Below are 13,070 nucleotides of genomic sequence, written 5' to 3' on the forward strand. Positions count from 1 at the left end.
TTATACATTCATCACCAAAATCTATCCAATCATAACATTCATTTTGAACCTTTTTTCTCTATTAAAATATTATACTTTAAAAAAATCTCCATATTTATGGCATTGATTTTCAATTTTTCTTTGTTAGGATATTACACTTTTAAAAAAAATCAGCATCCATTTTCAGTTTCTCTCTCTTAAAAATTTAAAATGTAATACTTTGAAAAATCTATCCAATTATTTCAAAATTTAAGTACAACGCTATAATTATAACGTTTTCGTTGTCGAACATTAATCTTTGTAAAAGAAAGAAAGTGTTTGTAAACTGTAAAGCAATGTATCATGAACACAAATGACAAATCGAATCCCACAAAAAAAAACAAAACTCTTGAGCAATGATTCAGACTTTTTAATCAGACAAATAAAAAAAAAGCCGAAAAGCAACAAAATTTTGAAATAAATGAATATGTGAAGCACTTTGAGGCTTCTAAAAAGAATCAAAGTAATGAGGAAAATGGCTGAAACATTAAACTTGCATGACGAATGAATGTTTCACCGGTTTAAATTAGCCTCCAGAATGTGAGACAGGGTTTGTAACAAAGTTTCCATCCTGGTAAGTGTGAATGTATTGCTGTGGCAAAGGGTGTTCCGCCTGTAACCATATCATTACATTAAACAGTACATGACATGACAACACAGAACAACTTTTACTGTGTTTGACCTGTATTGGACTGAGACAGAAACTTTGCTTTCGATCTCTTGTGTGTGCAAATGACGTAACTACCCCTAGAAAGTTTTTTAAGAAAAAAAAAAACGGAAGCAAGCATACCAGATCAGCATCAGGATCTGAGGAAGGCACCATGACATTAACTTCAGTTGCTTTAGCAGTTGTTATAGAAGTTTCTAGAGACTCTCGGCTCAAGTACAGCTGGCATCCTGCTGTGTTATCTATAGAAATCGTAGGGGCTGCACCCTATACATTTATATAATAACAAAATAACATATTTCTCTTTCACCATATTATTATTATTAACTAATATTAATTCAACAAAACTGATATGTAGGAAATATTACCTGGCATTGCACCTCAATACTGCTACAGTTAACAGTCTCAAAAGCAGCAACCACATCCTGTTTTCCAAATTTAACACTCAGTCATCACACATACACAAATTTACATTAAAAAAATAATCAATAATGTTTTACTTACAGTGAATAAAACGCCCATTTTTGTGCATTTGTCAACAGTGATGTTGTTAACTTTTCCTGCATGCAGTAAACAAGGTCAAATTAATTATCGTGAAAGAATTAGTTAAGTTGTGGGACAGAATGCCTCGTCATCAGTTAGTTGATTCCTTGTTTGGATTTTGTATATGGGCAAATTGCAGGAAGTAAGTAGTAATGTATTTTTTTTCCTTTTTTTCACTTTATTTTCTTCTATAACTAGGGTGATATTACCCCCGTTTTGCGGGGCCGTAATCTGTAAATTTTGTATTAGGCAAGGACCATTTTTGTAATTTTTTTAAACACATTGACTGTTTTTGTGAAAAAAATATGCACAGAGACTTTTTCTGTAAATTACAGGGACTGTTTTCGCAATTTATTTTCTATGTAGCACCAAATCTCACTTTCGTAAATTTGTTATTAGGAAGGGGCATATATGTAGATTTTTTAAACATATGCACCACTCCTGTAAATATAATTATGCACAGGGACCTATTCTGTAAGTTACAAGGACCGTTCTTGTAATTTACTTTCTGTGTAGCGACCAAATTTCTATGTAGGGACCAACATGCCAATATACGAAAGGTGAAGGGGTGGAAAATGTTGTTGTTCAAATTTGAGGGGGGTAAAACTAACATTTTACAAAGTATGGGGGTGGAAAGTGGCATTCGACAAAGTAACAGTGAGGGAAGTGAGAACGTACGAAAATGTAGGGACCAAATCTGCCAACATAAGAAAGTTTTGTGGCAAAAGTCTGAAATAAAAAAATTTGTGGCCAAAATCTAAAATAACAAACTTTTGTGGCCAAAGTGTAAAACTCTAAAACTATACTTTGTGGCCAAAATCTAAAATAAGAAACTTTTGTGGCCAAAGTATAAAACCATAAAACTATACTATTTATAAGTACTTTTGTTTTAATATATGTATCATAATATCATTCTTATTCAATGGGAGTTGAATTTATAGTTCATCATGATACCAAAGCTATGTTTTTTTAGTAAGTCTTTTCAACTTCTAATAATTAAATTTAAATTCTTTTAATTATGGAGGGAGAAAAAAAATCTAATTTATTACCTTTGATCTGTAGAACTGAATCTTTGCATCCAAAAATATATACAGTCTGCTTAGGATCACAATCATCAATCAACAAATCCTTCACACCAATTTGATTCTCAACAACCCATCTGTATATTGTGTAAAAAGTATACAAATAAACATATAATAACCTTATATGTCCAAATGTATTACAAAGCATATAATATAAATCTAAAATCAAGAAATAGCAACCTGCTTTCATTTCTTTCCATTACAACATTACACTTTCAGTTTTTTTTTTCTTATTAAGGCATTGTACTATGAAAAATCTATCCAATTATAACGATGATTGGGTAGATTTTTCAAAGTACAATGTAGTAAAAGGAAGAAGTGAAAGTGAAATGCTATAAATATAATAAACAAATAAATGGAAGTATGTTGCTATTTCTTGCATTTTACACTGTAAAATACTCACTTGCGACCCATTACAAGCTCAAGCTTTGGAGGCCCAGTTTTAGCAGCAGTTTTTGGCGCACTCTTTTGAACTTCATTTTCACCAGAACTCACAAACCCTGCTCTATCTTTGCGATTTTTGGTCTTCATATCATCTGTAACCTTTCTCAATCCTGAAACCATGAAACCATGAGTCAATAACTTTACAATGTACCTGGAAACAAAAAAGGAATAAATGCAATAAATAGCAACACACTTTCATTTCTTTCTATTATAGCATTGTACTTTTAGTTTTCTTTTTTTTATATAGACATTTTCTTATGAAAAATCTATCCAATTCTCGCATTGATGACAAGTGTCTTAAAATATTATTAATTTTATAAAAATGTGACAGTTGTCACCATTTTACATCGGTAGAAAAATAAGTAGGAAGAAAATGTAGGAGAATATTTAATTTCTCCACTTTAAAAACTCTACCAAATTATGGCATTGAAAATTGCTATTCATAAGGCATTGTACATTTGTACTATGATAAATCTACCCAATTATAGCACTGTACTTTCAGTTTTCATTATTAGGACATTATACTTTATAAAATCTACCCAATTATAGCACTAAAAATTGCTATATATTTGGATAACATTAGGTTTTTTCAAAGTACAATATTAAAATAACGAAAATGAAAGTAAGGTGTTATAATGAACAAATCAATAGAAGTACATTGCTACTTCTTACATTTAACCCAAAACAAAAATGGCGTTTTAGAAATTAAACTTACCAGAAGTAACCGGCTTTGAACTAATTTCCTGAAAAACAGCAGCCATTCCTTGGCCTTGCTTTGGTCGGGATGAAGAAGAAGATGCCAAGTTGGCAAGTGAAGCTGATGGAGGATTTGGGGCAGATGGTTGGGCAGATTTTGGGGCAGAAACAACTGCACCCGTTGTACTCCATAAAGGTCCCAAAGGATAGTGAGCTTTCACATAATCCCTTAACCCTGGAACATAAAGTTCCTTAAGAGCTTTAGCCCATTCCACATGATATGGATCTTTATTTTTGTATTCTACAAGAACCTACAATCAATATACCAACAATCAGTCAATCACAAGTCACAACCCCTGTTAACTTTAAGAAAAGGGGGTGGATAAAGATGAAATGATAAGTGATAAGTACCTTGTTGTTGTAAAATTCAGCTGATTGCCAACATTCTTCCACGTGTCCAATAGGCATGCTCATTCCTGAAAAGATAAGAGCAAATAATTGTTGCTTTGATGCAAGATTGATGTTGAAAATGGGAAAATATGAAGTGAGAAGTAAGAGTTTTTGCTTACCACAGCCTTTCCCTGTATATGCAATCCAGATTAAAGCTGATAGACTCTCAGAAGCAGCTTTTAAGTGGTTGAAGAAATCAGAACGCTTTCCTTCTGACATGTTATTTGCTTGAGCTAACTTATCATTTAATGGTTTTAAAAATTCTGTCATTCCTCCCCCATCAGGTTTCTGCATGATTGATATGTAGAAATTAAACTTTGAATACAATGATTCACATTACTTCACATTCACTAACAAAAGAGTCTATGGGTATATAATAGGATTAATGTAAAAAATAAAAGTAGAAGAAAGAAAAGAATACTTCATCTTCTAAATCAATCGGAGACTTTTAGGTTTTGTTTTTATCCCAAAATAAATGTGGCTTCGATTTTTTTTGGTTTTAATCAAATTCAACTACATCTTGATGGAGCTTTTTTCATAACAATCTGTTTTATCGAATCCAAGGAATGTTCATGTCTCGTTTTTCATCCAATTTCACAAACACAAAAGAATTAAATATAATGTACGTAACATATGTGCATGAAACAGCTACTTAGATGTTTAAACACGATGCATTTCTAGTTTTTAATACCTAATTGATCAATCGCGATGATTTACATGATAAATTCTCTTCTGATTTGGTAGAAACACACGAAATACGTGAATTAAACAGAAGAAACGAGTCCCAAACTTCATTCACGATAATCAACATGATTCCATTTATACGCGTAATGCCGATCACGATTGTAAATGAAAAAAATGTAAAAAATTCACCTGAGTTTGTTTGATCTTCATGAGAAGCTCCTTCTGAGTAGCGAAAGCCTGACTGAGAACAATCGTAATATCATGAACTTGTCCGCCGATCTTCTCGGCAGCAAGGGATACCTTAACGACGTATTCCACGAGCAGATCGTCATATGCAACGATTGACGGTTCCGATGCCGCTGATACGGCGTCAAGTGTGCCGGATGGGGGCTTGGAACCGGGGGAGAGCGATTCCAGCCGAGCTATGGCGGACTCCAATCTCTGAATCAACTTCTCATCCATTTGGACGAGCGACTTCCTGTATCGGATCTGGTGTTTGGTGTGTGTGAAGGTGATGCTTTTTTGGTTTTTGAAACGCCAAAACCGGTGAGTGCGTTTGCCGGTGATTTCAGGGGAACAACATGCAATCGTGCGTGTGACACGTGTCGTTTATAAAATATTCTCCCTTTTTCTACGTTCATGTAAAAATAAAAATAGCAAAAAGTAATGTAATGTCAGTTTGTTTAATACGACATAGCTTTAATCGTTTTTTTTTTTTTATGAAGCGTATTTATTTATTATGAGTAACAAGGTTACTTGTTAGTTGTTTCACATTGTAACATAAATGTTTAAACATTAATAATAAAAAAATATCAATATCAGCATCAAGATGCTTTAATGGTGAACTTTCTAAAATGGAGAGATCAATGTTCATTGTCTAAATTATATTGATGTTTTTTTTCTTTAAATTTATTCGATTTAGAGAGTATCGGGTTAATGAGTTGAAGAGATCTCCAATTGATGAGGTACAAACATAAAGTGTGCATATACACCAACTCATGGGTTATAAATTAAAGAATACGACAGAATTTAATACTTTCTAAAAAATGATCATATAATTTCTTTTCTCATAAAGGAAATAAGAGACCAAAATCTTAGAACATTTTGGCATGTCTACTTATAATCTCATTTCATAATCTTCTAATAGACGAATCGTTATATCTCAATCTAGCATAAAGGTTGAATATCAGGGGTGAAAAACCTAGTTAATGAAACATGTTGATTCGAAACTAATAACGGGAGTTATGCATGTCCCTTCTCAAGACCACAATTATCTATATGAAGTTTATATGTATTTGTGTGAAACATGTATCATCAACATACAAAACACATTCAACTTACATTCACCATACCTTGAAAAAAACACAAAAGGTCGAATTTGGGTGTTACATATTCATTTTTTTATATCAGTTAGCCGAGATCTTTACCAAATGACTACCATGACATTTACTTGGTGACATTCATGACAATCAAATAATATGTTTTCATCTTCTTGGACTGACCGAGAGAAATAAAAAAGAGTCGTGATGAAAAAAGTGGAATTTTTCTACGGTTCATTGCTTATTTTTTTGCATGTTTTACTTCCAAAATACAAAGAGACCGAGATGGTGTATTAGATAAATATTTGGTAAATATTGTTGTTGGAATATGAGATCCAAAACACACAATGAAAACATTAAAAAACGTTGACCATCACATAGCACCACAAATCCATGTTCGTCGAATTACAAGCAACAAAAACTAACCTATAGTTACCTAGAGAACCATAATGGAATGTGTGCGCTTTAGAGGTTTTTGTGCTTTATTTTTTTGTATTTACGTTGTTAGTATGTTTTATGGATGATGATGTTAGGTCCATTGACATGACCTAAACAACACTGATTGACAACACCGCATAGCAGCATGACGTGACAACACCGCCAAACAACATTGCATGGACAACCAACCAACTAGTCAGGGGCTAGGCTGGGAAACCAAGTAATACTGTCGGGTGGTCATGTCATTCGGTGCTGCCACGTCGTGCTACCATGCGGTGCAGTCATGCGGTGTTGCAAAATGTGTTGTCAAAATGTTTAGGTCATGTCAATTTACCTAACATCATCACCCATAAAAACATACTAACATTGTAAATACAAAAATAAAATATAGTTGCCTCTAAAGCACACACATTACATAATAGTTTTTTGGGTAACGGGCTTTGAATTTTGTCCATATTTAAACAACCATGTTTTTTTCGTACACGTTTGACCATTAAACTTGTTTGAACTTATAAATGGCTAATATTATTGGTAACTAGAAAAGATTCACCGGCGTTGCCGGGGTCGGAAGGTATTGTTTTGTAAAGTAAAGTAGCATGTTGAATTGCATTGAGATAATCTAGTAAAGGAAGATAAACAATGTCATCTAATTATATAAGTAAGAAATCTAAATCATTATTTCTTGCAATAAATGAGGAAAATAAAGAAATGGTCTCACAAATTGAACTTTATTGTCATGTATGGCAGCGGCCGGAAAACCAATCCGGAAAATATAGACTGTTGTTTTTTGTCCGTTAATGTGAGGGTAATTTGGTCTTTTAAGGTAGTAGGGACTGAATTTGTGACGACGGGTAAACCATATGGACCATTTATGTAATTTGGCGGTGGTGGTGGTGGTGGTGATGACAGCTGGTGGGTGGCTTTATGATATTGGGTGAGTATTTTCTAATAAATAAAACATTAATTTAAAACCAAAAAGAGAAATATAAATTAATAAAAAAATCGGATTAAGAGTAAAAGAGTGATTTCAGTTTCTATTCTTGTCCTCAATGTGTTAAATCTGGTAAACCATAGGGACCAATCGTGTAGTTTTGTCTAATAATAATAATAATAATAATAATAATGAGGGACCATTTCTGCCAAAAGACTAAATACTAATAATATGTAATAAAATGCGAGGGTTATGAAAAATTCAAACGAAAGTGAAAAGGGTTGTTTGTGAACAAAAGCATAAAGGTGAAGGGTCAATGTTGTAAGTAGTTTTTTAAAACCAACATAAGTTGGTTGGAGGACCAAAGTGACAAAAAAAAATTAACAAAAGAAAAGGAGCAAACATACATAACCTTAGAAACCAATCTTGTCAAAGACTTAGAAAGTTTATTATCAAAATAAGTTTACCGATCAAGGACAAAAACAAGTTTACTGGTCAACTACAAAAAAAAAAGGTTTACTTATATCAAGTATTAATAGAAAACAAAATATTGTTACTCGTTTATTATGATTTTGTCAAAATATATTAAAATTCATGTTTTATAAAGATAAAAATAAATTTTATAATAACAAAAGTTTATCGAAACATATTCAATATTGAATGTATTGATTAACTTTATTAAACGGTATAATTTATTTGGAATACTATCTAAATTTTATCAAGAATTAAATAAAAAAAGAAATGATATAAAATGTGTATTGGATGTAATGTAATGACTATAAATGAAATAATAAATTATGTTAATAAAAATGGTGAGGGCCATCCATGGCATATCATTATCCACTTTAATTAACTTCACAGATACCTTTCATATCATTATCCACTATAACTTCACAAATACCTTTCAAGAAAACACCATTAAAAATCTTGTTGTATGTCTTGAATGGCGTTTCTTTTGGCTAAATAAAAGAAGGAATGGAAAGCCATTACTACTACTAGTCCACTTCCTTACCTAGTTGATTCTATTCCATCAAACCAAATATACTCACACTCATATAAAAATAAAAAATAAAAAAAAAAAAGTGACACTTCACGATTTCCCTGTGGTTCTAAAAGCTACCATCTTTAATAAACTAATAATTTCAAGTAAAAAAATGCAAATAATTCGCTAATATTTACAATGCTCTTTGATGTCCATGTTTTAAAACATATGCATATGTGTGTATATATATTATCATATTAGCAATAAAGAACAAACAAATTATGATAACGCGACCCACAACAAAACTATTTCATCGAAGTTGTTTTACTTGCGGCATCCACACCCGAATTGAGCATACCCGTGTCTCTAGGCGGACGATGCTCCTACAAATTGCAACCAAGAAAAACTCATCGTTAGTACGTTAACAACCTTATTCTTCCATCAACCTCTGAGCTGGCTCACACTCACATTACATTATTATCTGTGAGGCTTAGGGCCCACAAGGAGCCCAATCCACGTTGGAAATGAAACTCCCACACTCTGTTTGTTGACACAAACCTTTCAATCCACATTGGAATTGAAACTCCAGCACTGCGTCTGCTGACGCGCTGGTCTGCAAAGATACTATGGGTTAAAGTTTGAGATGACTCACGGTGCGGAAAGGGAAATCGTCTGCTTCGAGCATGTGTACGATTTGGCCCATTTTTGGACGCTTATTTGCATCCATATCTATACAACGAAGACACACTAGCAACACGCGCTTTAAAGCTCTTGAAGGAGGTTGTATGCTAATTTTGGGATCTAACAATTCTTCTCCACGACGACTTGCCACCATTCCTTTAAACCAGTCGACCAAATTCATCTAAAATAAAAAAACCAACACAAACAAGTTTTATCTAAAATGAATAATTTACATTTTTGGTCCTTGAATATAGCTATTTTTTCAATTTTGGTTTTAAACAATTCTCTTGCAATTTTGGCCCTTATTTGCGGTTTTGGTTGGTCCATGTTTCTAGTAAAATGATTAAAGAGTAAATTACATATTTGGTCCAAAAACGTTTTCTCTAGCAATTTTTGTCCTTATTTGAGGTATTTATTGCTAACTTTGGTCCATGTTCCAAGTAAAATGATTATATAGTAAATTACATATTTGGTTTTGAGCATAGTTGATTTTTTGAATTTTTGGTCCCAAAAGGTTTTCTTTTGCAATTTTGGTCCTACATCATTTTTTTTTTTTTTTTTGAATCATGTTCCAGATAAAATGACTATTTTGGGACCAAAACTGCAAAAATCAGCTATACTCAGAGACCCAAAAATAGTAATTTTACTTGGAACATGGACCAGAATAGTTACAAGAAACTCGAATAAGGACCAAAATTGTAAGAGAAAACCTTTTGGGACCAAAATTGCAAAAACCAGCTATACTTAGGACCAAAAATGTAAATTACTCTAAAAAATATAAATCTACAACATGAAAAAGTTAAAAATTTGAGTTATACCTCTCCGGGTGCTCTAGAATAATCAACGGGGCTTCTTCCTGTAACCATTTCCATAAGTAAAACTCCAAAACTGTAAACATCACTACACTCATTCAACATCCCCGTGCTTGCATAGTCGGGTGATACGTATCTGGAGATTAATATATTTGTGGTGTAAGATTAATATAAAATGTAAAAATGTTAATTTCTTTTTTTAAAAGAAAAAGTAAATTTTTTACTAACCCGAATGTGCCCATTACACGTGTGGTGACATGGCTTTTTTCGGATCCTAATAATTTGGCAAGTCCAAAATCGGATACTTTTGCATTCCATTTTCTATCGAGGAGAATGTTGCTTGATTTAACATCACGATGAACAACTTTTGGTTCCAATCCTTCGTGTAAATATGCCAACCTAATGCAAATAAACCACTTTCAATATATATTAAAAAAACAAGCAAAAATATAAAATTATTAGTTGTAAGAAATAAAAGAAAAGTACACACGTACCCTTTAGCTGTCCCAATTGCAATCTTCATTCGAATATCCCATGTTAAAGGGCTTATTGGTCCAACATCACCATGCAACCATTGTTCCAAATTTCCATTATCAACATACTCATACACAAGCAACCTACATTGACCAAGTCAAACCATCCTTAACTAGCATACTCTACTCGATCTTTAAATGTCGCATAACTTACTAAATTAAATATCTAAACAATGACAGATAACAGATAACAGACAGATGACAGATAAAAGATAACAGACAGATGACATGTGATTGTCAAAAGGTTATGACGTTCTGTCTCACTAAAAAAAGTGGGACAATGGCTCCCTTTGGATCTCTTGACTGTTCAAAAGACATGAATGCCCTTCTAATAATTCATTATACCTTTTAGCACCATCTGCGCAAAATCCAAGGAGACCCACCAAGTTTTTATGCCTAACTTTTCCAATGGCTTCAACCTCCACCTTAAATTCCTTTTCTGCTTGACCCCTATAAAATTTTGACATTATTAAAATTAAGTTAGTTAACACACTATGCATTATTTTGGTAATAAAAGTTTCAAGTATGAAAAAAATAATAGTAAAAAAAATAGTATGCACCAAGAGTAACGCATAATCTACATCTAAATTCTAAAGTCTCCTCGAGCCCCATATAAACAGATCAAGGGCATAAATAAAATAAGACCACTAAAAGTAGCAAACATGTTAAAATAAGATATTAAAGATATTCAACACTTTGGAAAGTGTTATATTATATTATATATTTCCTTATTTTTTTGGTGCAACTACTCTCACATTTCTCAAATGAGAAGCACATTCTTTACACCAAAGACCATGTGATCTGATTTTTATTTTACAATTTATTCAGAGGGGACCAATTCCAATGTAGATTGTTTACAGATCCATTTTTTGAAAGGAAAATAGGGGGCAAAATAAGCAACAAGATGATAAATTTGGGATTTTTTTTTATTTGTGTTGATAATTTTCCAGGATGAATGACTAAATGAGGGTATCTTTATTGCAAAGATCAAGACAAATATAGGATTTTAGTTTTTCATGGAAGAACAGTTATGCTTTGGATGAAAGTCACTTCCATACAAAGATTTTTGTTGCTATATATGTAGAATATTAATTTAAAGAAAAAAAACATTTTCGTTTTGTTCTTTACGAAAAGTAAATGAACAAGTTGGGGAATTAAGTGGGGAATAAGATAATGTTACATTCAGTATAAATAAAGAAAATTTAATATTTAAATGTCGAATGAGATGCAATTTAGAGAAAAAAAAATGTGGATGGAATTTTGCTTTATAAAATAATATCGGTGATCAATAAGAAATATATCCCAAAAATCAACGTTTTTCTTTTTCTTCTTTTGAAAAAAGAGGGATGATAATTGATAAAGCTACACATTGCTTTATTTTTTGTTGAATAAGTCCCTTTCAAACCATTATATTTTAATTTATTAAACACGATATCATTTTGGTTTGTAAAAATGCAAAGAGAGAAACATTATGTTTTGCAAGATCATTGTCATTTTGTATAAAAAAGTCAACTTTAATAGTTGTTTTGTATCTACATTTGTATAATTTGTTAGAAACCATTTCAATTTTATTAATTATGGTTTTGTATCTACATTTGCATAATTTGTTAGAAAACATTAATTTTCACTAATTATGGCGTTGTTATCCCAGACGCCGGCACCGGCGAGAATCAATCTTAGATCTAAGAAGTTCAGATCGTCTCTTCCAAAGAAATTCAATGAAAATCTCAGTAAATTTGAAGAGAAATTTTAAAATGAATGTACACAAATAGCATACATTCAATTCGATTTGGAACGGAATTTGAAAAGAGAAGCCGAAGAAATTAGAAAACTAACTTGTTGTTCAGAAGATTCTTCACAGCCACAAAACCATCTCGTACAACACCTCTATACACAATCCCGTACCCTCCTTCTCCGATCACATTCTCCGGCGTAAAGTTACTCGTCGCAATTTCAAGCTCATTCAGGCTGTACCACCTGCCCCAACCTAAATTATTCATACCATCCGCCGACAACGACGTTGACGCCCCTTCACTCCAACTCGTACCCGATTCATTACTACCAGAATTCGTATTCCCTAATTTACCCTCAACAACATTGATTATCGGTCTAATCTCTTCCTTCTCTCTATCATCCTTCTGAAAAACACTGATTTTCGATGTTTTCTCAATCTTCTCGATGTTGATCGCCTCCGAGACCAACGGCAACAATCCCGAGCTGTGCTTCACGCGCATCCTACGACGTCGTTTAGAATTCAAATTTCGACGAATACAACAGAAGATCGCTACGAGAACAGCTGTAACAATTAGTACGGTGACGGCGACGATGACGTACAGTTTTTGGCCAAATATTGGTGTTTTCGAGGTGAGACTGACACCGCCGTCGGTGGAGGATGTGTTACCGGACACCGCCATTGTTCCGGAGGAGATCAGAGGCCAAAAATGAAGATCAAAATGCAGGAATTCAATGATCTTGTGAAGAATTTGTAGTGGAAGGGAAGGAAGAAAAGGGGGAGAGCATTTTTGTTAGAAAGAAAAGAGAGAACAGAGCATTCTAACGGACATAATGATGGTGGAGAGTGTAAGAGAGTGGAGTTAACACAATTGGGTTTGATTTATTGTGATTATTACGATAGTGCCACTGCACTATTAATCGTCAATGGGACATTATTGACTAGGTAAAATGACAGAAATGCCACCCGCGTCGGTGTGCTTACGAAGTCAAACGTATTAGGTCACAAATTTGTTAAGTATTTACTATAATTTAAAAGTATAATAATTAGTTTCTACT

At 32.9% G+C, this 13,070-nt stretch overlaps 2 protein-coding genes across 2 annotated transcripts; both read right to left on the reverse strand.

Annotated features, from left to right (window-relative positions):
* Positions 1–359: 359 nt before the first annotated feature.
* LOC111895672 (cyclase-associated protein 1) lies at positions 360–5,123 on the reverse strand. Its single transcript, XM_023891749.3, has 10 exons — positions 4,774–5,123; positions 4,020–4,188; positions 3,862–3,926; positions 3,470–3,761; positions 2,714–2,864; positions 2,278–2,387; positions 1,190–1,245; positions 1,054–1,110; positions 809–952; positions 360–631 (listed from the first exon to the last, which is right to left on the reverse strand). Exons 1-10 carry the CDS (start codon positions 5,044–5,046, stop codon positions 545–547), a joined length of 1,404 nt encoding a protein of 467 aa, XP_023747517.1. The 5' UTR covers positions 5,047–5,123; the 3' UTR covers positions 360–544.
* A 3,253-nt stretch (positions 5,124–8,376) lies between these two features.
* LOC111895671 (probable receptor-like serine/threonine-protein kinase At4g34500) lies at positions 8,377–12,858 on the reverse strand. The gene is made up of 7 exons (XM_023891748.3): positions 12,117–12,858; positions 10,626–10,730; positions 10,242–10,364; positions 9,976–10,146; positions 9,754–9,883; positions 8,907–9,116; positions 8,377–8,637 (listed from the first exon to the last, which is right to left on the reverse strand). Exons 1-7 carry the CDS (start codon positions 12,692–12,694, stop codon positions 8,560–8,562), a joined length of 1,395 nt encoding a protein of 464 aa, XP_023747516.1. The 5' UTR covers positions 12,695–12,858; the 3' UTR covers positions 8,377–8,559.
* Between the last annotated feature and the right edge of the window lie 212 nt (positions 12,859–13,070).

This window comes from Lactuca sativa, chromosome 7 (genome assembly GCF_002870075.4).
Source record: "Lactuca sativa cultivar Salinas chromosome 7, Lsat_Salinas_v11, whole genome shotgun sequence".
Lineage (NCBI taxonomy): Eukaryota > Viridiplantae > Streptophyta > Magnoliopsida > Asterales > Asteraceae > Lactuca > Lactuca sativa.

Excerpts from the sequence above, each read along its gene's own strand:
- LOC111895672 (XM_023891749.3), bottom strand. The coding sequence starts at position 5,046 with ATGGATGAGAAGTTGATTCAGAGATTGGAGTCCGCCATAGCTCGGCTG. Across the intron at positions 2,388-2,713 it reads GAGCTTGTAATGGGTCGCAA|ATGGGTTGTTGAGAATCAAA; the intron begins GTGAGTATTTTA and ends CACAATATACAG. Across the intron at positions 953-1,053 it reads GTATTGAGGTGCAATGCCAG|GGTGCAGCCCCTACGATTTC; the intron begins GTAATATTTCCT and ends ATAAATGTATAG.
- LOC111895671 (XM_023891748.3), bottom strand. The coding sequence starts at position 12,694 with ATGGCGGTGTCCGGTAACACATCCTCCACCGACGGCGGTGTCAGTCTC. Across the intron at positions 10,365-10,625 it reads TGCGCAGATGGTGCTAAAAG|GTTGCTTGTGTATGAGTATG; the intron begins GTATAATGAATT and ends TGGTCAATGTAG. Across the intron at positions 9,884-9,975 it reads CGTGTAATGGGCACATTCGG|ATACGTATCACCCGACTATG; the intron begins GTTAGTAAAAAA and ends ATTAATCTCCAG.